At 40.9% G+C, this 26,637-nt stretch overlaps 1 protein-coding gene across 1 annotated transcript in view; it reads right to left on the bottom strand.

The window, feature by feature from the left end:
* Window positions 1-24,815, bottom strand: part of RAMP3 (receptor activity modifying protein 3) — a 56,138-nt gene extending 31,323 nt beyond the window's left edge. The window contains exon 1 of the mRNA XM_036738844.1: window positions 24,476-24,815. Within this exon, the coding sequence (XP_036594739.1) occupies window positions 24,476-24,527 (52 nt within the window). The 5' untranslated portion in view covers window positions 24,528-24,815. The remainder of the gene's footprint in view (window positions 1-24,475) is intronic.
* Window positions 24,816-26,637: the final 1,822 nt, after the last annotated feature.

The following is a 26,637-nucleotide window of genomic DNA, read 5'->3' as shown; positions in this document are numbered from 1 at the left end:
TACCTATAGAATCAACACCAAACTCCCGAGACTGGAATTTGTAATCTGGCCCAATCTATCTTATTAAGTCTCTGTCTCCCCATTTCCTGACATAAATTCTGTTTCAAGTCAAATTTATCTATTCATACTCTGAATGTGCCATGTGTTTTCATGACTCTAAACTTTTACTCTTTCAACACAAATTCAGCACAGCATAGAAGAGCACAGGGATTGGATTCAAATCCTGGCTCTGAAATTTACTAGCTGTGTAACCTTGAGAAGATCACTTCAGTTTCCTAAGCCTCTGTTTCCTACCTCACATATTTGCCTACCTCACAGGGTCACTATAAGGAAAGTGCTCTGTAAATTTTAAAGCTCTCTACAAGGTTGCATCATTATGTGTTGCATCATCATTTTTAATATTATTATATATAATTATTGAATAAGTATTGTTTTATGATAATTATTTTATAACACATTGTATAATATATTAAATCTTATATGATACATAACATTATATGACTATATGTTATAATTATGTAACAATTATTTATTAAGCATCTTTTGCATATCAGGGTAGATACAGAGTTTAGGGAAGTCATGAACTTTATCTTAATCGAGCTAATAGTTTAAAGGGATATATACAAATACCTTTCTCCTGCTCCCACTAACCTTTATTCCTAACCCAACATTACTAACCCAATATTCCTAACCATCTAGTAATGCCTAGCTCAAGTCACACCACTTCTGTGATTCTTTCCCTGACCACAGCAGCTCACTGGAACCTTTCCTAGCTCATTGAGACTTTTTCCCTTCTCTCAGTTCCTATGCACTCACTGTGTAACACTCATTTTTCAATTTAGCATATACTACCTTGTATGTTTTCAGTTTACAATCTTCCAACTAGTTTTACAAGGCTTTCAAGGGTAGAAGATGTATTATTCTTCTTTATATCCTTCTTTCCTCACCTCCTTGACCCATACAAGGGAAGAACCCAATAAATATCAAGAGAATAAAGTATAAACCCAATGTTCCTAGAGAAGACACAAAGAAAACAAAAAATTTATTTCAAAAATTAATTATTTAAAATAATGAAGCTTCTTAAAGGAGAAAAAGGAGATTGAATTACGAGACCATTGGTCTTAAGAATTGAGCTGGAATTTGGACAGAGAAATTCTCCCAGAGGAGTATGTCTGTCTAAAAATGGATAACTTCAAGACAATGAAAGTGCAGTGTGGAGAAGCAAACAACTGGAGCAGGGAGAATATTTTTAGCCTGTTGGTGAAAATACTCATCCCTGAGAATCTGCCAACTGGAAAGCCAGACTCTTTCCTGGGATGGTATTTCTCTGAGTAGGAAACATTCTGTTATTCTTAGGAACACACAAAATGAAATAGAATCCCAGAAAATGCATAAACTAGCCAAGCTCATTTCAATTGTCTCATCTTAAAGTTCTGGATTCATTTAGTTTTCTTACTGTCACAATTATTGAAATAATTAGAAACAGCTTTTTATGGGAGTGGTATTGACTTGGCCATGCTTTGATTTTTTTTAAGAAAATCATCAATTTGCTACTTGTGGCCTTAGTAATTACAGTATTTGAAACACCTAAAATTTTAGTAACACAAGATTGAGGGATGTCAAACATTAAACGCAGACATGTTATTAAAGCCCAGGTCTGGCTTTTCAAGTTTTTCAAGCTTTATGCCAAGAAGCTGTTCATTTAAATACTTGTTCATCACTTATTTGTTGTTATTTGTGGAACTTCAGAGCCAGAAAGGGTCTTTGAGAAAGTCTGGCTCTTTAATTTTAAGTATTTTTATATGAAAAGTCCTGAGGGCAAATGATTTACATGAGATCATACAGCCAGTGGAGTAAGGACTTGAACTCAAATATTCTGACTCTAGAAATTTATTCAAGAGAATTCAGCATAAAAGTAGATATAATCCAAGACTAGAAAATGGAAAAATTGGTTCCAAAAAAAATCAAAGTAGAAGTTCATGTTTTCAGTATGCCTATGGTTAGGCCCTTCCTAATTTTCAGAGTTAATGAAAAATCCAAATAAAATGGGAAAGAAAGATGACATCTAGGTGTAATCAAAAAAGAACTCCCAAAAAAAATCTAGGTCCTGAAAATGTCAACTTAATTCTCAATTTTTTAAAGTATTATTCTCCCCCCAAATATGATTCACAAATCAATACCAAGCCAGGTAAAGGAAATGGAAGTAGGCTGTCATGAGCACAAAGGGAAAAAGGCACAATTTCCATAGGAAAGTCGGCCCATGATCCTGTTACCTGTGATGGACAAGATCAACAACAAAAAGTTATATGTAGAATAATTCAACTCATAGTATCATAGGATCACACCTGAAATTAAGATCATAGCTTTAGGGCTGCAAAGAACTTTAAAGGCCTTGGAGTCTAACCCCCTCATTTTACAGGTGAGGAAATCAAGGCAGACAGAGGTTGAGGGACTTGCCCAGGGTCCCACAGCTAGTAAGTGTCTGAGGCAGGATATGAACTTTGTTCTCCTTGGCTCTAGGCCCAGAGTTTATCCACTGTAACACCTAACTCCATTGGAAAAGACAGTCTACTCCTCTCAGCAGGTACCTTCCCTGTCCTAACACAATGCTACTGCATTCAACCACCTAGGCACATTCATTGTGGTCTAGTAAAAAAAAAAACACTTTGTTACTAATCAGGGAAGCAGGCTTGAAATGTCACTTCTAACACTGAACTAATCATATAACATTGGGCAAACCACTTTATCTCTCCGAGCCTGTTTCCTAATCAGAATAATTACAGTATTTGTTTCATAAGGTTGTTATGAGGACTGAATGATATAGCATATTTATAAGCTACAAAGCATTTTTGTATCTTTGGATATCTTTGGATATTTCAATGGATCTGTAATCTCATCAGTACATTGGCCTCCTTTACCAATACAGGCAGAAATCCCTGCACACCTTCTTGACTTGTATGATTCTTTTTTGTTTCTTTCCACAGAAGATCTACCAATGAATTGGAGGCTTTACCCTGGGGCTCTGGTAATATTTCTTTGAAAACCAAAACAATAGTCAATCTACCCATCTGTTATTCCTCATTCTCATGACAAGGCCGGCTCACTTCCTTTTTGAGTCATGAATATCCTTGATGGTATCCTAAACCTCTTCAAGAATGCAAGCCATCATTGGTAAAATGCTTCCACATATTTCCACCACGTATTTTTCCATTGCCCTTGGTGTCACCTGCAATTTTAACCAGTCTGAACTCATTGAATTCTGTTATTTGCAGCCAGATAGCATTGCTAGAAGAATACTGGTATTTTTTTTTTAAAAAATGCATTTTTGCAACGACAAGCAATTTGAGATCCCTAAAGCCCAATGTCCCCATTGAAATCTAACATGATTTTCTTCTTCCTTGCCTTCATATCAACAATGTGAGCTTGGAGATGTCACTAAACTTCTCTATCCCTATTGGTTCATTTATAAAATGAGAATAATACTACCTGCTCTATCTTATAGGGCTGACATTTCTGAGGTTCCAAGGGATAATGGATGTAGACAACAGCCTTTAAAAAACAGACCACACGTTATGAAGGAGAACTTTTATTTGAAATAGGGGAGTGGGGATAGACCACAATAAGAAAAGAAAGAGAGAGGGGGAGGGAGGGAGAGAGAGAGAGAGAGAGAGAGAGAGAGAGAGAGAGAGAGAGAGAGAGAGAGGCAGGGAGGGAGGGAGGAAGGAAGGAAGGAAGGAAGGAAGGAAGGAAGGAAGGAAGGAAGGAAGGAAGGAAGGAAGAATGTCAATGAAACATTTAGAAAATACACAGAAGAGAACAGTAAAATATCCCGAATATGTGCAATAGAGATCCGGAGCGTCATATACAATCCTCTTCTCTGTTCTTCGTATATGGCATATATAAAGTATGCCTAAATGAATGTCTTCAACAACTTACACCATAAGGATGCCGTTTATCATTGGCTTGAATACCTCTGTTTATGGATAATGCTACCTCATGAGGTTCCATTGTCAAACAATTCTAATTGTTGGAGATGCTTTTTTAATATTAAGTCAAAATTTGACTCTCTGTGGTTTCCACTCCTTTGGAGAAACATGGAACAAGTCAATTACCTCTTCTATATCATAACCCATAAATACTGGAAAACAACTAAAATGCCTCTCCTTCCATTACCCTTCTCTTACCTAAACACACCAGGAACTTCACCCCTTCCTTATATTAACTAGTTCTTAGACACTGAACAATTTTAACAATGCAGCAAATACTTAGTAAGATATTTCTTCCAGGTGATCTGTGCTTTAATGTTGGTCCTTTTTAAAATGTGATGCCATACTGCATCACTGGAAATTGGATTGATCAGCAAAGACTATAATTAGTCTATTATTTCTGGCCACTTCCTATTAATGAAGCCTATGATTGTATTAGTGGTTATATTAAGTTGTTTTTATTGTTTTTCAAAGAAGAGTTATCACATTGATTCATACTAAGCTGGTAGTCAACTAGCATCCCTAAATCTTTTTTCACATAAACTGGTTACCGAGCTCAGTGTCCCCTGTCATGTACTGCCACAACTAATTTTGTTCAAGCCTAGTCCAGGACTTTAAATCACCCCCTTTAAATTCCACTTGGTTTACTTGACTCCTTTGCATTTCAGACTGCTGACATTTTTCTTAATCACGATTCTATTGTCCAAAATGCAAGCTATCTCTTCCAGCTTTGTGTCTTCTGCAAATGTGATAAGTATAGCTTCTATGTCTTCATCTAAGTAATTGATATAAATGTTGAATTTCTTGTTGTTCAGTTGTGTCTGACTCTTCATGGTCCCATCTGAAGTATTCTTGGCAAAGATACTAAAGTGGTTTTCCATTTCCTTCTTCAGCTCATTTTACAGATGAGGAAACTGAGGCAAACAGGGTTAAGTGATTTGCTCAGGGTCACCCAGCTAGTAAGTGTCTGAGGCCAGATTGGAACTCAGGGAGATGAGTGTCCCTGACTCCAGACCCAGCGCTCTGTCTACTGTGCCACCTAGCTGCTTAGTCCTAATCACTACCGCAGTCTTCCATTACATTCCATACATAATCAGGAAAGACACTATTTGTAGGGCTAGAAATGGTGATGGCACATGAAGCCTCTTGTAGAGAGCTGCAATATTATTGTAAATAAAATTTCTTAGATGGTAATTTTTTGGTTTTTTTCTATTACTTCTGTGCATCTTTCTGATTTTCTTTCATGTTTTCATGTTTTCAGTCCTCACCCTCATTTCCTAATTTCCAATTTGTTCCAACTTCTATTACATTAAACTGTATGACTTCCTTTAAAGAAAAAAAATTATATAGTACAGCCATCTGGTCTGAACTCATAGCCCTTGGGCAGCTTTGGGAGTCATTTTCTGTGAGGTCTGGCTGCTTGTGTCTGTATGGTACAGAGCTGTGCCCCATCAGAAGGGGAATATAAACTTGTCATCCTTCCCCTTCGCGAGAGCAAAGATTGCACGAGTAGAGATGACAAGAGTCTACAACACTTGGTTTCCGTCTGTGCTCCTTCTATCTATATTTCTGAAAGAAGTGATGTGGTGGGAGTTTAGGGATGAGAGCTCTGCTCCCCAGATTATCCCCAGTAGGTAGACTGTCCCCACACTGCCCTGAGGCTGGAAGCAAAGAAAAGAAGACAGGCTGTTACTCTGCTATGGCATAAGAGAGGGCAGAACCAATCTACATTTTTCCTGTGTAGGTTTATGCAAGTCAGATCCCTGATAGGTAGGAGGGAGGATTAGGTTTGGGGTTTTTTATGATTAACTTGGTGTTCTGTAGGGAAATCATACTACCTTGTGAATTAATAATAAAAATATCTAATTCTCATAGAATGCTTTTGTTTTTCTTACAAACGTGACAAACACCAACAAACACAATCACTTCTATGTACAAACAAGAGAAAAGAGAACTGTATCTGACACTATATCCCTATTACATCTAGATTATGTTTGACTATATAATAAATTTAATATGATAGTTACAACGCTGCCTTGTTTGTTTCAAATAATAGGCGGTTATTCAAATAATGGGGAGAATAGCATTTTACAGTACTTTAAGCTTTGCAAAATTGGTTATATAAATATATATTTTATAGAAAACAAATATTATTCCATTTTATCCTCACAACAACTCTGGGAGATGGGTGCCGTCATTATTCCCATTTTAAAGATAAAGAAAATGAGTCAGAGGAAGGTTAAATAACTTGCCCCACGTCACATAGCTAGTAAGTATCTAAGGGCAGATTTGAACTCGGGTCTTCCTAACTCCAGGCCCATCACTCTACACTTATAAGGAGTAGAGGACCTCAGAGGCTTATTCCATTCTAAGACTCTATGCTCTATTTATTTGTATTCTCCACAGCACCAAACCATTCCAAACACATAAAAGACACTGTATAAATATTTATCCAAACACCGGGACAAATCTCTCTGTCAGGACCTGGCAAGGAGGATTGATAACAATAACAGCAACGAACATGAAGAAGTTAGAAGGAAAAGATAACAAAAGTAATGAAAATTGCAACCCTATTCTGTAATATGCGCAGACAAATCTCAGTGCCGATAGCAGTTTCAGGTTTCTAGATCTAGTTCTGAGAGCCAACACAAGAGAAAGGTGGATGTCGAAGAGCTCAGGTCAGTAAATGCAGGCAAAAGGTAAGTTTAAAATTAATAAATGCAAATATTCAGGTGACCTTTGATATAAGTTCTAAAATTTTAAAGCATTATGTTGTCAAAATTAAGTTCCCAGCACTGCAGGTTTTCAAACAGTGACTGGATAACCACAAAATTACAGAATTTTAGAACTAGAAGGGATTTTGGAAGATACAGTCCTACTGGTTCCAAATAATTTATTCCCATATCCTCTATATTTAGAAGGCTCTAGACCATGCTTCACACGTACTCATTCACTCCAGGTCCTTTGCCTCTAGGCTTAGGCTTCCACTCCCTCCACCCACCCCACTTTCCATCTTTTGCTCTAGAAACAGGCTGCCATTGCTCCTTAAAATTAGATAGATAGATAGATAGATAGATAGTTTTCCCTATTAGACTGTAAGTTCCTTGAGTATCACTTTAGTATTTGTATCCCTATGCCCAGCACGATGTCTGACTCATAGTAAGTGCTTAATAAGTTCTCTCTCTTTCAATTACTCATTTGTTCATACTATGTCTGACAAGCGGTCATCCATCCTCTTATGAAAGCCTTCCAATAGTGGAGCACCAACTTTGGAAAGATGTTGTAGAAGCATTTCCTGTTCAGGTATGGATTGAACTGGATAACCTCTGAAATTCCTTCCAAGTCTCATTCCATAATTATTACAACCTTTGACAGCATGTCAGAGCTGGAAGAGACCTTTGGTACTGTCAGCCAGTTAATCAACAAGCACTTATTAAGTGCTTACTATGTGCCGGGCACTGTGCTAAGCACTGAACTATCTGATCCAATTTTCTCATTTTAAAAATGGCTAAACTGAGAGTAGGGAGATGAAGTGATTGAAAGTCGAACAGCTAATAAGCAACAGACCAAAGATTTGAAATTGGTTCTTATCCTAACTCCACTACCCAGGAAAGTGTAAAGAAACACCATCACTTTGTATTATTGGAGACAGGCATCTAGTACTAAATGACTTCCATAAAGGAGGCAAAGCAAATTCCTACAACATCAAGTCAGTAGACAGTTTCCAAGACTGGAAGATTAATGCTAATCTTCCCTCCATTGAAAAAAAGTACAAACATTTTAGGTTATGCCACAAACCAACATGTAAACATATCCAACCTAACATTCACATACACCCACTTCTATTCCTATTTTACCAACTATACACATATCTTTGAATAAATTATATAAAATGGGTCTTCTCTGGAATAGAAATAAGATCCACTCATGTAGCTCCTTTAAGAATATTACACCTTTTAATTCACAAAAGAAATAAACATCATAAACACTCATACACAGTGTTCATCCATAGAACGCTGGAGCAAGCCCGTTTTCTCTCACTTATTTTCTTCACTAAAGAAGAGGTTTTCTAAGAAGAGAGTCAACTGCTTCTCAGGCCTTTGAGGGCATTGATATCATTTGTTCCATTGGGAGGGAAAACACACACAAACACACACATACACACATACACACACACACACACATACACACACACGAACAGACACATGCACGTACATATACTTTAGTGCTCACAAAAGCCTATAGGGTTAGTTTCTGCTGCAAAAGTCAAGAAAATAGTTCAATTCTGTCAGAATAGCAGAGGGAAGAGAAGAAGAATAAGAGAATCTAAAGCCTGGAAGCAATCTTCAGAGACAAGGAAATGTCAGTCACCACTTGGCAAAAAGTGTAGTGTCTTAATAATAAACTTGTCTCTCAACCTTAATTCCCTTTCATGCTTTGATTGCTGGGTCTGAATGCTCCAGGAGATAAGTTTTTATCCTCAAAAATAATGACTTGTTAAAAAATGTGAGTTCTTCTTTACGAACTGGTATTTTAACTGAGAGTCAAGATTTCCAAATGGCATTCCTTACCCCATTGCCTAAATTCTGTTCTGGCCAGAAACACTGAGGGTCTGCCCCTCTCAGACTGATTCTTTTGTGAATGCAAACTAGCCCATCTTTTGCCTCAGTTCTTACCTAGCCTTTAACTACTGAATAGGTGTTGCCCCAGACAAACTGGGATGTGTGAAAGACCTTAGTTTTAAAAGGCCAAGGTCTCCTACTGCATCCAGGGCCATCGTCAGTCATCCTGACCTATATCATGCCACTGGCCTCCAATGCCCTGGAGGAGAGAGTGAGGCTGATGACTTTGCACAGCTTGAATCTAATTCACTTGCAAGTCAAGATATCGCCTTCCAGATGTCATAGGTCCTCTTTGGGAAGGAAGGACAAACAACAACAATGAAGCCTAAATGGAGGTGACCAAGTAACTTAAATGAACCAGACACATTTACCTTTTCAATTTCTGACTGAAATCAATCAATAATAAATATATATTAAGTGCCTACTATGTGTCTGCTACTGTGCTAAGTATTAGACAAGAACAGAGAAGTCCTTCCAATCTGGAGCAAAAAAAAGAACATATGTGGCTTTCATTTCCTTCTGAGGGGGTATAGTACATGAGGAAAAACTTCAGGAAAGGTAATCTGAGAGTCAGCCATAAGTTCTGCCCCCTGCCCAGGTTATACCCTAACACCTTCTATGAAGCCTTTCCTGACATCTCAAGCTCCCCACGAGGGAATGGTGGTATCTCCCTCCTCAGATTTCTCAAAGCACTTTGAGTGGGCCCTCGACTTTGCACTTCTTTTAATTTCTCATGTATCACAATTATTTTTGTATTTATCCTAACACACACACGTACACACAAAGCACACACACGTACATGTGCACAATTTGACTGTAAGTTCCTTGAGAACCAATATCTATGTCATATCTATGTCTATATCTCCAGTACTAATCGCAGTGCCTTGGTAGGTACTTTAAAAATATTTATTGAATTTAAATAAGAGAAATCAACATAACTACAAATTCTCCAAGGAGAGGACATTTTAGAAAGATACATACAAAAAAAAATTAAGAGGGGGCATAGAACAAAGGCCAGATACATACATATATATATAAACATATATATACACACATATATATTATACACACATGTATGCATAATATATAAATATATTCACTGTAAAAATACTGTCAGTAAGGGCAGGAAAATAATTGAGGATCACAGAGAATGCTAATGATTCTTATATTTGGAGCAAGGAGAAGGAGGAAGGAATAATGCCCCCTACTTGGTGAAGGACCAAAGAGATGCATCACAATCAGTCTATGGAAAGAGTCAGAAGCCCTGGCCCTGCCATTCCTAGTCACATGGCTCTAAGAAACTCTAATGGCTTTGGTTTCCTCATATGAAGAATGCAGAGCTCTCACCTGCCCAGGCCACCTCTTGGAGGAGTCGTTATGAGGATCCAATGACGATACACATGAAAACACTTTGTAAATTGAAAAGTACCAGACAAACATAAACTAGTTATCCTGATGGTGTAATGCTGTTAACAAGGAAAAGGGAAAACTACTGACTTCCCTTTTTTCTCCCATTTTCTCCATCAAGGAATGCTCTTCAAACTGCAAAGTGAATGGGATGGATAATTGCGAAGACTTCAGAGGGTATGTCTAATGGAAAGGTTTCGGGATTTGATTTGGCTTTGTGATTTTGGAAGGTGAGGGCCCGGAACTGTGGGCGTGCCCTTCCCCCTCTCTCTCAGATGTTAGAAGATAATGAACTTCCTGTGAGCTATTTGTTCTCTGCTCTAGGAGGGTCTCTCCTCCCCACCCCTCACCCCTTCTCCTAGACTTTCAGATGCCACGCTGGCATTTGAGTTCTGATAAGGAAAAACCTGAATGGACCAGATCAACCTGGGTCCTCTGTGTAGTTTTCGCACCTAGACGGTAAGCCCACCTCCCAGCCAATGGTGAGAAGGGATAGAGGTGGGTGGGAATCTTTTCATTAAGAGTATAAATTAGGGCAGGTTCCGTTTTACCTCGCCTTCTCCATTATGAAGGCATGCCCAAATCTTGCAAGGTTTGTAGAATAAATTTATTTTGTTTCTCCTAAAGATGTCTCTCTTATTATTTAAAAATTCTGTCCCATACAAAAGGATAGTCCAGTCATCATAGAAGGGCCCATGTGGAGGACAGACTAAGAGTGCAGTAGTCTATTTAAATTTTGTCAACTATCTAAACACAGATTAATTACATCATCTGATACTGAAAGAATCTGTATCTGCAAATGGAGGATTGCTATAATGAATTTAAGAAAGTGGAAAACAAAAAAGTGTTATACCAAAAACAGGCAAATATTATTGCAATTTTCCCCCAAAAAATGAAAAAATAGATAGATTCTAGTAATTACAGACTATTGAACCTGACATCAAATCTCCAGTAAATTTCACAAAATCTCTCAGACGGGACCTCAGAAACTGCCCATACCTAATGAAGAATGTTTTCTTCACCTTTTCCAGGATAATTGATGTTTTTTATGGTGAGTGTGCACTAGACACCAGCATGGGTTGAATAATGCTTCAGTGGAGCTGCGGTCTCACTGATGTGGGTAATCATACAATGATACAGTTCACAACCTATTCAAGCCTCTTCATCCTGAACAGTTTTTGTCCATTTTGCTCCCAAAAATCCTGCAAAAGAGCTCTACCCAATTTTTCAGTGTCCTTCGGTTAGTACCTTTTAACATCTTGTGGGACCAGTACAAACTCTATTGACTGACAAGTGACTAAACAGCAAGAGCAATCCTGACTCTAAGACAAGCTCTACCATCCTATACACTCACACATTTATATTAACACACACACACACACACACACACATACACCCCACTTTCCACATTTGGAAAGAGTGCCAAGCTCTGAATCAGGAGACCTCAGATTTCAACTTTGACACTTACTAACCATTCAGTCATGGAGAAATAACACAACCTCTTTGAGCCTGTACCTTCATCTAAAAACTAGGGACAAAAATATCTGTCCTATATACCACATAGGGCTTTAACAGAGAATATGCTTTTTTAAAATCTTAAAAACCTTCTTATAAATGTCAGTTATTTTGGTCAAATTTATGATTCTCCCCATTGCTCTACAATTTTTACTTTTAAAAATCAATATGATACCAAAGTTGTGTTAAAAAACCACTAGTCTATATTTATTGAGCACACTCAGGGTATCGATTCAAAAAGTACTAATTACACTGGTTTATACAAGTTTAGATAGAAGAGTTTGGGGGGGGGGGTCTAAAATACATTATTCCCAGTAAGATTTCAAATGGAAGACCATCCAATAGACAAAGAAGAGATACATGATGGGTATGAGCAGGCTACACTTTATTACATAGTATTTATCAGGAAAAACAGTATAAACGACATCAACCAAGAAACATCTGAGAAAAAAAACAGTTGGTCCCACTACAAAAGTGAGACATAGCTGATGAGCAGCTCATGGCCTCCACTGGCATCTTGGAGATTCCAAGGTCCCTGACAAACATGGATAGGCTCCCAGCACAAACTTTCAGGAGGGGGTGGATAGAATCAAGATGCACCAGATGACCTTGGCCTTTCTAAATTAAGGCATTTCCCAGGCCTCAGTTTGCCTGAAGCAACAAGGCTAAGGGCTAAGAGAGAATTGCAACAAAATATGGCCTAATTTACCATCACAAAAACATCAGTCTGGGAGGGGAAGACCAAAGTTTCTTGCCAGAAGAGAAAATAATTGCCATTTATGCTCATTCTAATCCATCAAGACCTAAACAATTAGCCATGAGACCATAGAAACCACATAGTTGAATATTCTCATTTTACAAAGGGGGAATCTGAAGTTCAGAAAGGGTAATCAACAAGCATTTAAGTGCCTACTATGTGCCAAGCACCATGCTAATTGTTTTGTACACAAAACAAAGAATGAAACAATCCCTTCTCATGTGTGGAGGGAGAGAGGGACACAATGAGCACACATATAAATAGATACAGCATAATGAAAAAGTTTATATTGCCATATATATTCAAAATACAAGGAGGAGGGTACGTCACAAAGAACAGGAGGGCAAGGATGGGTTGCAGTATATACATCACTATAAGGAATGCCAGTATCAGTGAGATCAAAGATCAGTGGTACTGTGGAGGCCACACTAGTCTCGGGACATCAACAAAGGCTGGACTATCTCCAGAAATTTTACCAACATCATTTACTAACATCATATAATCCAACCACATCTTTTTTTTGGAGGCAACTGAGGTTAAGTGACTTGCCCAGAGTCACACAGCCAGTAATTGTCTGAGGCCAGATTTGAACGTAGGTCCTCCTGACTCCTGAGCCAGTTACCGTGCCACCTTGCTGCCCCAATCTAACCACATGTTGAATTGTAATACAAGGAAAATTAGGAACCCCTGAGAAACCCCTAGCTACTGACAAGCACCCCCAGAAAGAATGGACTCAGATATCTTTGGCATTTAGCCAATTCCCTGGGACTCCATGACTCCACCAAGGAATCTCAATAGGTAGGACCATCCCACTGAGAGATAACTTGACAGACCCTTCCTGGGAGATATCCCTGGGACTCCGTGACTCCACCAAGGAATGTAAATGAGATTATCCCACTAGTACGATAACCTGACTGAATCTTTTGATCAGCCAGGACCTTTGTTCCTGTTTTTCCCCCCACTCTGTACCCCCATATCCTATATAAGCCAAGCCATCACCCCAACACATTTGCCATTGATTTGTGGTGCCGTACCCCGATGGCCGCCGGCTAATAAATTCTCCACTTAAAACTTATACTCTGTGGTGTGTCTCGCTCGCTTCTGGTACAACAGAATTACTACCCTACTACCCTTGCTGCTTTCTGCAAATGCTTCCTGACCCTTAGGAAAAGTGTATCTTCAAACAAGTAGCTTCCATCTCTTACAATGCAAGACCAAAAAAAATCTTTAAAGAAAAACCAGTTTATAACTTTCTAGTTAGCTTTCCTCCCTTCTCCAGGAAATTATATTAGCAACGACCTACTGTTGAAAGGAAAAATCTTCATTTGGGCTTTCAGTCTGATTAATGAGGCAAAACTCGGTACAAAGAGAATTAAAAGGAGTTTATTATAAGTGCATCAAGGTAGCAACACGTTGAAGGGCCGATCACTAAAGATAAGCAGTGGCTTCAAGGGGGGGTCAGCTTTTACAGGTAACTTGAAAACTCAGACAGAAGTAGAGCCCTTGAATCTCAGTTCCTCCCCAAGGTAGCAGGAACCTGACAATTTCTAGGTAGAGTTACTGTTACAAAGAGCAGGTAAGGAAAAAAAACTGCAGACTCAGCATCTCCTCCCCCACCAAAACCTCCTCCAACACTGATTGATAAGCAGGACTGGGAATAATGGGATACTGAGTCAACATAACTTTCAACACTGTGAAGCCAGAGATTTTTAACCACACTATAATATAACACCTCTCTGGACAAAACTTACACTGCAGTGCCACTAGGAAAGTGACGAGACGAGGTGCTTCATCAGCTGTCAAGCTCACAACTGTCCTCCATGGGCTAGAAAGAGATTATTGCATATGGAAAAGACATCTCAAAGGCATACTATGACAAGCACAAAGAGAAAGGCAATGATATAGAAACATAACAGTGTTCAGAGCTCTATGAAGCAAGGCTTTTGCATTTCAAAAATTAGCCTGGAGCAACATAAGCCCAATGGACATTTACACAATGGGTTTCTGCTCACTTTTTTTGTCTTCAGTGCTCACAGTTCTACAGGCTGACAACCCGCTCTATAAATGACAGAAAACTCAACACGAGTATAAACTTCTGAGTCTTCCCTGTCCATATAAGGAGCTGATGCACAGAAAATGAGAGGGCTGACCTTAAAACCATAAGGTTCTTTCTACAAAGCACAAGCAAATAAATGAATTTCAATTAATGTGGATACAAAAAGGCTCCTTCATCTTTCCTAGATCTTCTGCTACCATTTCCAAGAGTAATCATCCCAATGAGATACACAAGGGAAAGAACACTGAGCTTGGTAATGGAAGATATGTTTTCAAATCCTGACTCTAGCTGTGTGATCATGAACAGGTCTATCTGGGCCTCAGCTGTAACACGAAAAATTTAGACTAGATTATCTTGAAGGTGCATTCTAGCCTTTCTCTAACATTCTGCAAGGAATTTACTTTAGGTGTTTTCCCTGTTACTGAAAATCATGCAGCAACCTTTCTCCTACCCATTCTCTGCTTATGATTTTCTTCAATATTTCCCCCCAAAAAAATCCGTTATTTCACTAATAGAGGTACTCCCTCTACCAAACACAGGTCATTATCCTTATGTCTTAAGAGGCCTACCTTATGAGTCGTTATAGGTTGAGAAAAAAGGTCATTCTATGCAAAACTATACACATTTACATCTCATATGTGGTCTTGCACTTTGGGCAAAAACAATGCTATTCCCATAAATAAAGTGATAACCAGGAAGCATCCATAGCTGTGTAAGGCTTTGGACAAATAGGTCATTTATTCATCAGCTCTAGAAAAGTTTGGGAACTGGAACCCCAATCTGGAGGATCCAGAGACCAATCAAGTTTTAGCATACTGTGGGTATCAGAGAGAAACCCTGAAGTCAACATATCTCATTCTTCAGTTTTCTGTAGATTGATGCATTTAATTGAAGTGGATGGAGGAAAAGAAAGGAGGAATTAGTACCAAAGAGAAAAAGAAGAGAAGGGAAAGGAAGGAGAGTGGAGAGGAGGGGAGGGGAGAAGAGGGGAGGAAAAGGGAGGGGAGGGGAGGACAGGAGAGGGGAGGAGAGGGAAAAGGAAGAGAGGAGGGGAAGAGAGAGGAGGAGAGGGGAGGGGAGGGAAGGAGAGGGGAGGGGAGGGAAGGAGAGGGGAGGAGAGGGAAGGAGAGGGGAGGGGAGGGGAGGAGAGGGGAGGAGAGGAAAGAGGAGGAGAGGAGAGGAAAGGGGAGGAGGGGAGGAAAGGGGAGGAGAGGGGAGGAGAGGAGAGGAGAGGAGAGAAGACAGGAGGAGAGGGGAGAGACCTAAAACATTTGCCCCAGAAAAATGCTGTTCATTTCTGTGTCCTGTCAGTCACTTGGACAGCACACAGCCAGAAGCCTTAAGGTGAAACTAAAAATTGTTAAGATTTTACAAAACCAGAGGAAATGTAGTTTTCTGCCAGCAAAGCAATTTTCTCCTTCATACAGTTCTAATTAAGGAACTTGTATGCTTGCAAGCAGTTCAAAACTAAGCTAATCTCCAAAGTGATTTTCTTAGGCATAAACAACTAGGATTACCCTATGCCTTAGAAATAATCACTTATTTATTCACCTCTCATGCTGCTGTATCCTTTAACCCATTCTGAGGAGAAAATGGCAAAAAATATATTTCCCAGATAATATCATAAATGTATCTGATTTTACCTGCTTTGAAAAAACAGTCATTGCTGGCACACACCAAAAAAAGGAATAGTCCATATTCCATCCATGCAAAGAAAAACAAAGCATTAAATCAAAGTCTCCACTGTCTCCAAGGTACTGGCTAGAGTAAAAAGGGAGAGTGGGCTACAGCCCTACCTTACTCTCAGCTAGCAGTCTCTCATCACCTTCACCCATCACCTTATCTGACCCGAAGGTTTAGAGAACATGAACTTTGGGTGGTATTGAACTATGTAAATACATGAAAAGCCTTTGAGAATGCTCATCAAGGCGGAAAGAGCACCAAGTAGCACAGGGCTATGAAAAGAACACCTACTAGTAAAACATTTGCTTTCAAATCCCACTCCTGCCCCTTATTACCCTCTGGGGTAAGTCCCTTAGCCTCCCTAAGTCTTAGTTTCTTTATCCCTAAAAATAAGGTGATTGTACCAGATGAGGACAGAGATCCCTTCCCACTCTAAGCCTATGATCTCTGATCTCCATTTGAGATTGTAATGACTCAGAATGACTACGGGGGTGGGGGGTGACATTGATTATATACAATTGTTCAGGTAGAGATCTGACTATATGGCCTCTGAAATCACTTTCCACTCAAAATTCTCTTTCCTAGCACTTTCTTTATATTCTTCATAGATTTATAACATCCTATGTTACATTATATCTGTGCACATGTTTTACGTCCTCTATTAGAAGTTCCTTAAAATCATGGACTGCATATTATTGATCATGGTATCAATAATAATAAGTATTAAGTATAAACAGAAGAGGAAGGGAGCAAAGATGCAAAAGAAGGAGAAAAAGATAACAAAGAATATTGATCAAGTCTTGAATGTTCATAAACGTTCCTTCCATCTTTCTCATTTCAGAGAGAAAATAAGTCAGGAAGGAAAAAAAACTTTCAAGTCTAAAAACATCTATTGCATTTATTATGTGCTAGGCACTGGGAATACCAAAAAAAAAGGCAAAAATAGTCTCTGTGCTCAAAGAGCTCACAGTCTAATGAGGGAGTTTAAACAGTCTAATGAAGGAGACAATGTGCAAACAACTATGCACAAAGCAGAGAGAGTCAGAGAGAAGAGACAGAGAAACAGACAGAGTGAGAGAGAGAAGAGAGACAGAGAGAGTGGGAGAGAAAGAGAGAGAAAAAGATGCAGAGAGAGACAGAAAGAGGAGAGACAGAGACAGATGGACAGAGAAAAGAGAGACAGAGTGAAAGACAGAGAGAGAAAGAGAAAAGAGACAGAGAGAGACAGAGAGACAGAGATAAAGGGAGACAGAGACAGAGACAGAAGCACAGAGAGAGAGAGAGCGAGAGAGAGAGGATAAATTGGAGTTAATGTCTGAGGGAAGGCACTAGCTTTACGGGAGACTGCAAAAGGTAGGATTTTAGATGAGACTTGAAGAAAACCAGGAGGTGGAGATAAGGGAGATAAGAAGGGAAAGAATTCAAAGCTTGGGTGAGAGCCAATGAAAATGCGCAGAGTTGGGAGATGGCATGAGTTCTTCAAGGAAAAGCAAGAAATCAATGTAACTGGATCATAGAATATGTGGAAAGGTGGGAAGGGGCCAGGTAATAAAGGGCTTTAAAAGCCAATCAGATGGTTTTATATTTGATCCTGGATTTAATACAAAGCCACTCGAGTTTACTGAATGGGGAGGGGAGAGGAAATATGGTAGTCAGAAGGGCACTTTAAGATCATCACTTTGATAGCTGAATGGAGGATGGGCAGGAATAGGCAAAGATTTGAGGTTGGGAGACCAATCAGAAGCATATTGCAACAGTTCAGGGTGAAGTGATCGGGCTTACCAGTGACCAGGGCAGTGGCAATGGCAGATGAGAGAAGGAGGCACGTACAGAAGATGTTGCAAAGGTGGCAGCAACAGGATTTTGCAACCATTTGAATGTGGGGGATGAGAGAGAGTGAAGTCAAAGACGACATCCAGGTTATGAACTTAGCTGACCAGGAGGATGGTGATGTCCTGCACGGTTAGAGAGGAATGAATTGAGGGAAACATGATGAGTTCAATTGCGGACATGTTGAATTTAAGATGCCTAAGGGACATCTAGTTTGAGATGTCCAATAGACAATTGGAGATGTGAAAGAGATGACCAGGAGAGTGGTTAGGATTGGATTTAAAGTTTGAGAATCATCAACATAGAGATCATTGAATCCATGGCAGTGGATGAGATCACCAAGAGAGATAAATATAGAGGTCAAAGAAAAGAGGCCCCAGGAAACCCACAGTTAGTGGATATGACCCGGATAAAGATCAGTCAGAGAGGTGGAACAAGAACCAGTAGAGAGCAGCATCACATAAACCTAGAGACAAGAAAGTATCAAAAGAGGGTGACTAATAGTGTCAAAGGCTGCAGAGAGGGTGAGAAGAATGAGGATTGAGAAAAGAGCATTCGACTTTTAAACTAAGAGATCACTGGTGATTTAGAGACAGGAGCTTCAGTTGATTGAGAAAGTCAAAAGGCAGATTGCATAAGGTTTAGAATCAAGTGAAAGGCGAGGAAGTGGAGGCACCAATTGTAGACTGCTTTCTCAAGGCATTTAGCTGAAAAAAGGAAGAAAGATATCTGATGGCAGCTAGGAATGATCAAGTAGGATCAAGTAGATGGTCTTTAAAGATGAGAGACATGCATGTATTTATAGGCAGCAGGAAACCAACCAGGAGATAGGGAGAAATTAAAAATGAGTAGGGATAGTAGAGGAGGCAATGTGCTGAAAACAGGACAGAACAGGATCATTTGTGCATGTAGAGGAGCTTGCCTTGGTAAGGAAAAGAAGAAGAAGAAGAAGAAGAAGAAGAAGAAGAAGAAGAAGAAGAAGAAGAAGAAGAAGAAGAAGAAGAAGAAGAAGAAGAAGAAGAAAAAGAAGAAGAAGAAGAAGAAGAACAACAACAACAACAACAACAATAGCAAGAAGAACAAGAGGAAGAGGAGGAGGAGGAGGAGTGATATGAAAGAGGGATGACAGGAGGAAGTGGTGGAAGACATTTGAGTGGTGCGAGTTGAGGAGGAGAGAAGAAGGAGCTTTTGTGAATGGCTTCAATTTTTTCAGTGAAATCTGAAGTAGGTCATGTCATCAAGCATTTAGATTCTCATATGTCAAGTAAACCTAGTAAGTGCAGAATTCTCATACAAAGGCTGAAGATCTGGTATGCTGGTTTAAAAAAAAACAAGTGAAAACTAGTTAAATGAAGTGAGAAACTTCAGAAAGGCAAAATAGCTTCCTCCAAATACTTGAAGGGATATGACATGGAAGAAAGAGCATACTTTAATGCAGCACCGGAGCACAAAACTGGGGTCCCAAGAGACTATAGGTTCTGCCATATTTGTTTTCTTTGTCTTCCCAAGCAAAAGGAAAACAAGATCAACTAAGATATACTATCCAAAAGGCTGAAAAAGGAGTGCTCGCTCTCTCTCTCTCTCTCTCTCTCTCTCTCTCTCTCTCTCTCCCTCTCCCTCTCCCTCTCCCTCTCCCTCTCTCCCCCTCCCCCTCTCTCCCCCTCTCTCCCCCTCCCCCCCCCCTCTCTGTCTTGTTTTTAGTTCTGCTGAAGCAACAAGCTGTCTCTTCCAAAGAAGAATTTGCTTGGGGAGTTAATGCATGAATTTAAGATGTCTTCTGCTGCCACCACCTGGAAAATCCTGGGCAATTCGCAAAATGCCCATCTGTGTAGTTAGTGAGATCTGTATTAGCTATGGAGAACAACGGCAATTTGTAGAATTAAAATACATAACAACAAATCAGGGACTAGACTTCTTCACTTTGACACCAGAGGTCAATTCCACCATTCAGCAAGGAAGTCCAAGCTGAAGGTGCTAATGTAGTACTATTGTTTATTAGGGCTTTTGTCTGTTCATTTGTTTTTTCTTTTGAAGAATGAACTGTCTTAGGAAGTAGTAGGCTCCCATGCCTGGAGATGTGCAAATGGGGGCTGGATGTCTACTTGTTAGGGATGTCATAGAGGGGATTCCTGATGAAGCATATTTGGGTTGAGCTATGTGACCTTGGAGATTCTTAGATTGGGTGATTTGATGAGGTTCCAGGAACTTACAAGCCTAGTGCAAACTTTAACAATAAAGTTAGCACTGTAGAACAAATCAGCCATTCTTGATTGCAGAAAGCTAACTTTTGTGTCAAGGCAGAAATGAAGACAGTTCTGATGCATTTTGTCATTTGCATTTCCTTACCCTTCCCAGTTTTCCTCAGACCTACTCTCTCAACACCCCCCCCCCAGAAGAAGACTCCAATCACTTAAAAGTTTTGTTTTGCTTTGTTCTTTTAAATTATACTGAATAATGGCACCCATTATGGCTCTATAATAGATCTATAATGAACCTGAACAAATATCGCTAAGCAGATGACTAAAAACCTACCCAGAAAGAAAACACACACTTCAGCCCAGACAGTGAACACATGGAACTGGTTTTCTATAAACACAAACTGGTGCCTTTCAACTCACACTACCTGTTACATTATTAAATGGATGAAATACAACATTAAGAATACGAATGCTCTTTGCTGCCTAAAACTGAAAGAGAACATACAGACCCTAAAAATAAATTAGTGTGTGTTACATTTGCTTCTTTTGTTTTAAACAATGACTTCCAGACTACAGAGTCAGGGGAGCAGTAAATGGCAAAAAACAGATGTTAAAGTGAGTCGTGCAGAAATAAAAATAAATAAGCAATGGAGATCACCATGGTAGAAGAAAGTAGTGTGATATCATTGGCAGAGCATGAAGTAGAGCCAACAGGCCTAGGTTCCAGCATCAGTTCTGCCAAAATTTAGCTGTATGACTTGGGCAAGTCACTCTCTTGGTCTCAGCTCATCTGTAAAATAGGGGAATTGAACTAAATCATGTTTCAAGTCCCTTCTTTCTAAGGATCCCATGATTGAAACCCAAACCATTCAAATTAGCACTTATTAAACCAGTGCTTACTATGTCTAAGGCACCATACTAAGTATTAGGAAAACAAAGCCAAAGAAGAAAAATAGTCCCTGACCTTAAGTAGCTTACATTGTACTGAAATAATCCTACTAAAATGGTTGAAAAGCAAGTGAATTATATTTGCCATATCATAAATTACCCTAAATAAATTGTTGTCAAAAACTACAAGAACAACTCCACAAAGTTGCCCCAATTTACTCATTTCACATCAACACTGTAACCAAGCCGGGAAACTGCATTAAAATGTCATGCAGCCAATCAGCCACCTATTTGTATAACCCTGGTCCTATGGCACCGCCCCTTAATATTCATTTTACCTAAGGATATTGGGCAAGATACTCGTTCCTCAACTGCTCAAGATGCACAGAGTGAGATAGCACACTGTTTGCTGTTGTAGCTCAGTCATTTTTCAGTCATGTCCGACTTTCTGTGACCCCATTTGGGGTTTTCCTGGCAAAGATCCTGGAGTGGTTTGCCACTTCCTTCTCCAACTCATTTTACAGATGAGGAAACTGAGGCAAATGGCTTTAATTGACTTGCCCAAGGTTACATAACTACTAAGTGTCTGAGATCAGATTTGAACTCACAAAGATGACCCTTCCTAACTTCAGGCCTGGCACTCTGTGCCACCTAGATGCCATAACATACTGTTAAGCTCTGGGAATTGTCCAAGAAAAACAATAAAGAGGTGGGAAGAGAGAATAACAAATGGCTTGAAAACCAAAAGCATTCCTTTTATTAATGCATCCTAATGGGAGGAGAGAAATCAATTAATAAATCACATTCAATTGAATAAGCCCTTCATAACCTCCTTGTATCAGTATATGCTCCAGTTTCAGCTGCCCTGTGCTAAAGCGAAAAATCTGGGCTAGGCAAGCATTAGAGGTAATGATGAAATCTATACACTTGGAAGGAGGGGTAGCACACTTTTTATTTATAATAACAGGGAACTCCAGATCCATAAAGGCAACTTAATTAATTTCAAGAATCTTTCAAAATAACCACTTTTAGGATCCAAAGAGAAGGTTCTAGCTCCTTTGAATGGTCATGAAGAATTTGGGAATTTTACAAGTAAAATCACAGGATGGAGCTCTTCTGACATGAGCTATTCCCTTAAAACTGGTAGAGGGTAGGGGAAAGTTTCCTTTCCTTCTCTTTCCATCTAGCCCTCAGGCCAAAGAGGCAGGTACACACAATTCACACACCCATGCACACCCAAAGCCAACTTTAAAACATGTCTATACAAACCGTTCTTACCACACCACTTTTAACTCTCAAAGTAAAGCACATCATAAACATCAAAAGCATTTCCTAAGTTCCTTACGATTAAAGGATATATAAAATCAAAAATATAGTGTAACTCCTTTTGAGTAGCTAAAGCAAGTTAAAGCAGAACTTTTGCTATAATTTAAAAGAAATGTGTTAACCTACAAGACTTCTAATGGAAACAATTTACTGCCAAGTATGTGCAAACTAAATCAAAGTCATGCCATCAATTTACCAAGAAAACTTCAAATTAAGAAATGAGAAAAAAATTGAATTTGGTGAGGATATGATGGAGCGAGTGACCACTATTTGGAATAATGGGCCCTTCTGTCCATAACACCTTAGAAATGTATTTTTGCTTTTATAGATTTCTGGCCTTCATCTCTTACCATTCCCAACTATTCTTCCTTAAAAGTGAGAGTTTCTAATCCAAGTCACACCACCACCAGCTCCTTTCCACCTCCACCAAAAAAATATCAACAACAAAAACCCACTCATGCAACTATGACAAATGGTTTTTCACTCTTACACCATCAATTCAGTTCGGAGAAATGGATCTCAATTAAACCCTTGCCCTAACCCCCATTTCCCACCTCATTTTTCCTCCGTGCCTTTTATTTTCAATCTAGGGAATCTAACACAATTCAATTCAACAAATATTCATTATGGCCTTTGTATATAGAGCACTGTACCAGCGAGCAGAGGATGGGGGGAGGGGGAGGGTCTGTTAGAGATGCTATGTTTAAACAAGACAGTCCCTGCCACAAAAACTCCCACGTTAGATATGAGATATCACTCCTTAGCCCGGGAAAAAAAAAAAGAATGAGCCCAAGCTGAAGCCCAGTGCAAAACGCCAGCGAGGGCAGGGTGGAGGGTGAGAGTTGGAAGAGAGGAGTGAAGAAAAGAGGAGGAGAGAAGAGGAGAGATCGGGGACAGAGGGGGAGAGAGAAGAGAAATTCAGTCCTCTAGGACCCATTAGAACAGGTGCCTCTTGTACCTCAGCTATCCCATTTACTGAAAAGCCATGAAGGGGTGCGAAGAACTGTCTGCCTCAAAGACCACACGAGGGGAAAAAAAGATCCACCCCGCTCGCATCTCCTTTTTCCCCTGGGCACTGTAGCCACCGCCGCCACTGTCCCCATCCTCGACACTGAAAGAGACCTTAGAGACCATCCGAGATGAGGAAAGAGATATTTAGAAAAGCCGAATGACTTTATCAGGGTCACACAGGTAGCCAATAACAAAGTCTGGACTAACCCAAGTCCGCTGACTTGACTGAAGCCCATCTCTAGGTGCTGGAATTTTATCACGCCGGTTCTCAGGCCATATTATCTTTCCAGCTCCCCTTCCCAATCTACCTCCTCCCCCCCACCCACCCCACCCCACCCTTCCCTCGGAAAAAAGTAAAGATCCAACGGACAAATGAAACAGGAAAACAATGCACCTCAGATCTGCATCCTAAAACGCAGGTCCCTCTCCCTGGACACAGTCCAGCCGCCTCCCAGGTATACCAAGTTTCTAGCCAGAGGATTCCCAGACCATCAGGGGCCGGCCCCAAATCCACTTCCCCTTCTCCGCCGGGGACGAGACCCCGCCTCCAACGAAGAACCCAGCCCGTCTACTCCGCTGGCCCCCTAGCCAGGGACTGGGGAGCGGGGGCAGGGGTTGGGAGAGAGAGAGAGAAAGAGAGAGAGAGAGAGAGAGAGAGAGAGACAGAGAGAGAGAGAGAGAGACAGAGAGAGAGACAGAGAGACAGAGACAGAGACGAGAGAGAGAGAGAGAGAGAGAGAGAGAGAGAGAGAGAGAGAGAGAGAGAGAGAGAGAGAGAGAGAGAGAGAGGCAGAAGCGCTCAGCAGAATGGCCCACCCCCGGAGCCCCTTCACACTCTCGCTGGCCAGCCACCACGCGCCCAAGTTCCGAGGGTGGGCAACAGGGACAGCTCCTTCCTCCTTCCCAGAGGCTCAAGCCCCCGCTGCACACGGGTGGGGCAGGGCAGAATGGGGCAGGGCAGGGCTAGGCAGAAGTAGGGAGGGCGAGGCTTCCCAGGTATACAGTTTCTGGCGAACAGACAAGACTTCATAGGAAAAACTTAGAGGATCCAGCGGGAGGGCGGCAGCTTCCCTCCTTTCAGAAAGGGGGCTCCCTGCACCAAGAAACCTTGCCCTGAGCCACGGCGAGAAACCCCCTCAGGCCCAATCCGCTCCCGGTCCCTTTGTCCCTCTCAGACGCCCAGGTCCCCCGCTTACCCCAGAGCAGCACCAGGAAAAGTCGCAGCCGCCGCCGCGCTCGCAGCTCCATCGCTCTCGCTCCGGAGAAGCCTGGTTGGAAGTCTCCCAAAAGAGGGAGCCAGGGGCCGGCTCGGGCTCGTGAAGGCGGGGAGGGGAAGGACGGAGAGGGGAGGATCAGAGGAGGAGCCGGGGATAAGAAGGAGTCCGAGGCGGCCCAAGATAGGTGAGCAGCTACAGCAGTGCCCACCAGCCTGGTTCAGCCTGGATGTGCCTAGTGACCCCACCAGTCTCTCCTCTCCTCCTCGTGGTTCCCTGGCTCAATTCTTCTGCTCTCCTAGCCCGGGCGCAAAAGCGCGACGAGAGCCAACCGAATTGCGATCTCCCCCGACTCCCGCTGCCCCCGCCTCCTGAGCAGAGGCAGACCGCCCCTCAGCGCCCATCAGCTGGAACTCTCCTGCTTCTTCTTTTTAGGGGTTGTGCTTTGTTCCCTCCCCCCACGGCAGGTCCTCTTTGCATGGGTTGGAGGATGAAGAGGATGTAGTGGCTATTCTGGGATCCTCCAGGGGAGTTAGGGGCCGGAACCACCGACAAGCAGTACTGCTGGAGGAAGGAGGGACAGAGGGAGAAAAAAAAAAAACCGGGACGCTGTCACAGGAGAGGAGGGTGTGTGTGTGTGTGTGTGTGTGTGTGTGTGTGTGTGTGTGCGCGTGTGTGTGTGTGTCCCCTTTGCTTTGTGCATCAGCACCACGTGTGCCTGTGTATATGTAATTGTCCTGTCTTCATTCCTTTCCCTGCCAAGAGTCTACAAACACTTTCATTCGAAGATCTTAGTGCCCCCCCCCGCCCCCCACACACACACACCTTTTTCTCTCTTCGAGCACCAACGCTTAGGGTGCATTGGTTAAGCAGCCTCTGCTCCCTTCTATCCAGAGGCATTGCTGAGCCCACTCTGATTTCTCTTGACTTCTCAATAATAATAACTATTACTCAAGGACCAGCATTGTAGTACCTAGCTATCTTGAGATGGATCTAAATGGAAAGAGGAGATATCAACATAAGGGCTGTCCAAAGATAGCTGCCAATTCCCAAACCATTAAACTCTGTTCTTATATTCTTTTAGTTGTGATAATAGTAATAATAGGTAGCATGTATAAGACATTGCTACAAGTACTAGTAGCCCTACAGATGAGGAAACTGAAGCTCTGAGAGGTTAATTGCTCATGGTCCCTGGTCAGTGGCTGAGGGAGAATTTGGACCCAAGCTTTCTGTCCCCTCCTCCTGGTAAACCAGGCTACCATTTTATTGTATAAATGTAATATATAATGTCATTTTCATCGGAACCACCTATCAGGAGTCTGTTTTCTGCAATTCCTAATGTGGCTAGCACTTAATAAAGGGTACTGACAGTGGTGATAGCTTTATGCTACTATCTAATCCTGGAGGATATGACCTTACTTTTTTTCCTCTCCATTTTTAAGATTTGTTTTCATTTTCCTTCATTCTGAGAGAAAAGAGACTGATATAATAAAGGAGTCAGGATCATTTGTGCCTTTCAACTTAAGTAAATTCTAAAATTATATTTCAAGGGATTGTTCCCCCCCCAAAAAAAATTAACTGACGAGCTCTCTCCATCTGAGGAAATTCATGAGACACAAAGAAGAGTGGTTCCAGAGGTCAATAGCAAGTCTCTTCTCAAATTTACTGTATCATTATAAAGATACTTTAAAACTGGGAGCTATTGAATGTGATCACTTCTACAATACGTAATGCTGATGTGGCAAATAAAATCAATAAAGGTAAGCTGAGGTACACAACTCCCAGCAAAGTCAGTTTATTAACAGTAATGTACATATATGTTAACAAAGCAGGTCAGACAGGCAACCTCAGTAAAGCCAGGGACCCCAAAGAGGAGGGGACCCTTTTTATTGACAGACAACAAAGAAAAGAACTTGGTAGTTCTGGAACATTACCATTGACTCTATTAAGAAAAGTGGTTGGTGTTCAAGTGTGGCTAGTCACCCCTTTTCTGAAAATGCAGGGCAGCTATGTGGGACAGCAGATAGAGTGCCAGGCCTAGAGTCAGGAAGACCTGAGTTCAAATGTGGCCTCAGACATTTCCTAGCTGTATGACCCTGAGCAAGACATTTAACCCTGTTTGCCCCAGTTTCATCATCTGTAAA

This window comes from Trichosurus vulpecula, chromosome 9, assembly GCF_011100635.1.
Source record: "Trichosurus vulpecula isolate mTriVul1 chromosome 9, mTriVul1.pri, whole genome shotgun sequence".
NCBI classification, from domain to species: Eukaryota; Metazoa; Chordata; class Mammalia; order Diprotodontia; family Phalangeridae; genus Trichosurus; species Trichosurus vulpecula.
Note: the sequence above shows the minus strand (reverse complement) of the source record. Positions and strands in the feature narration are given on the sequence as shown.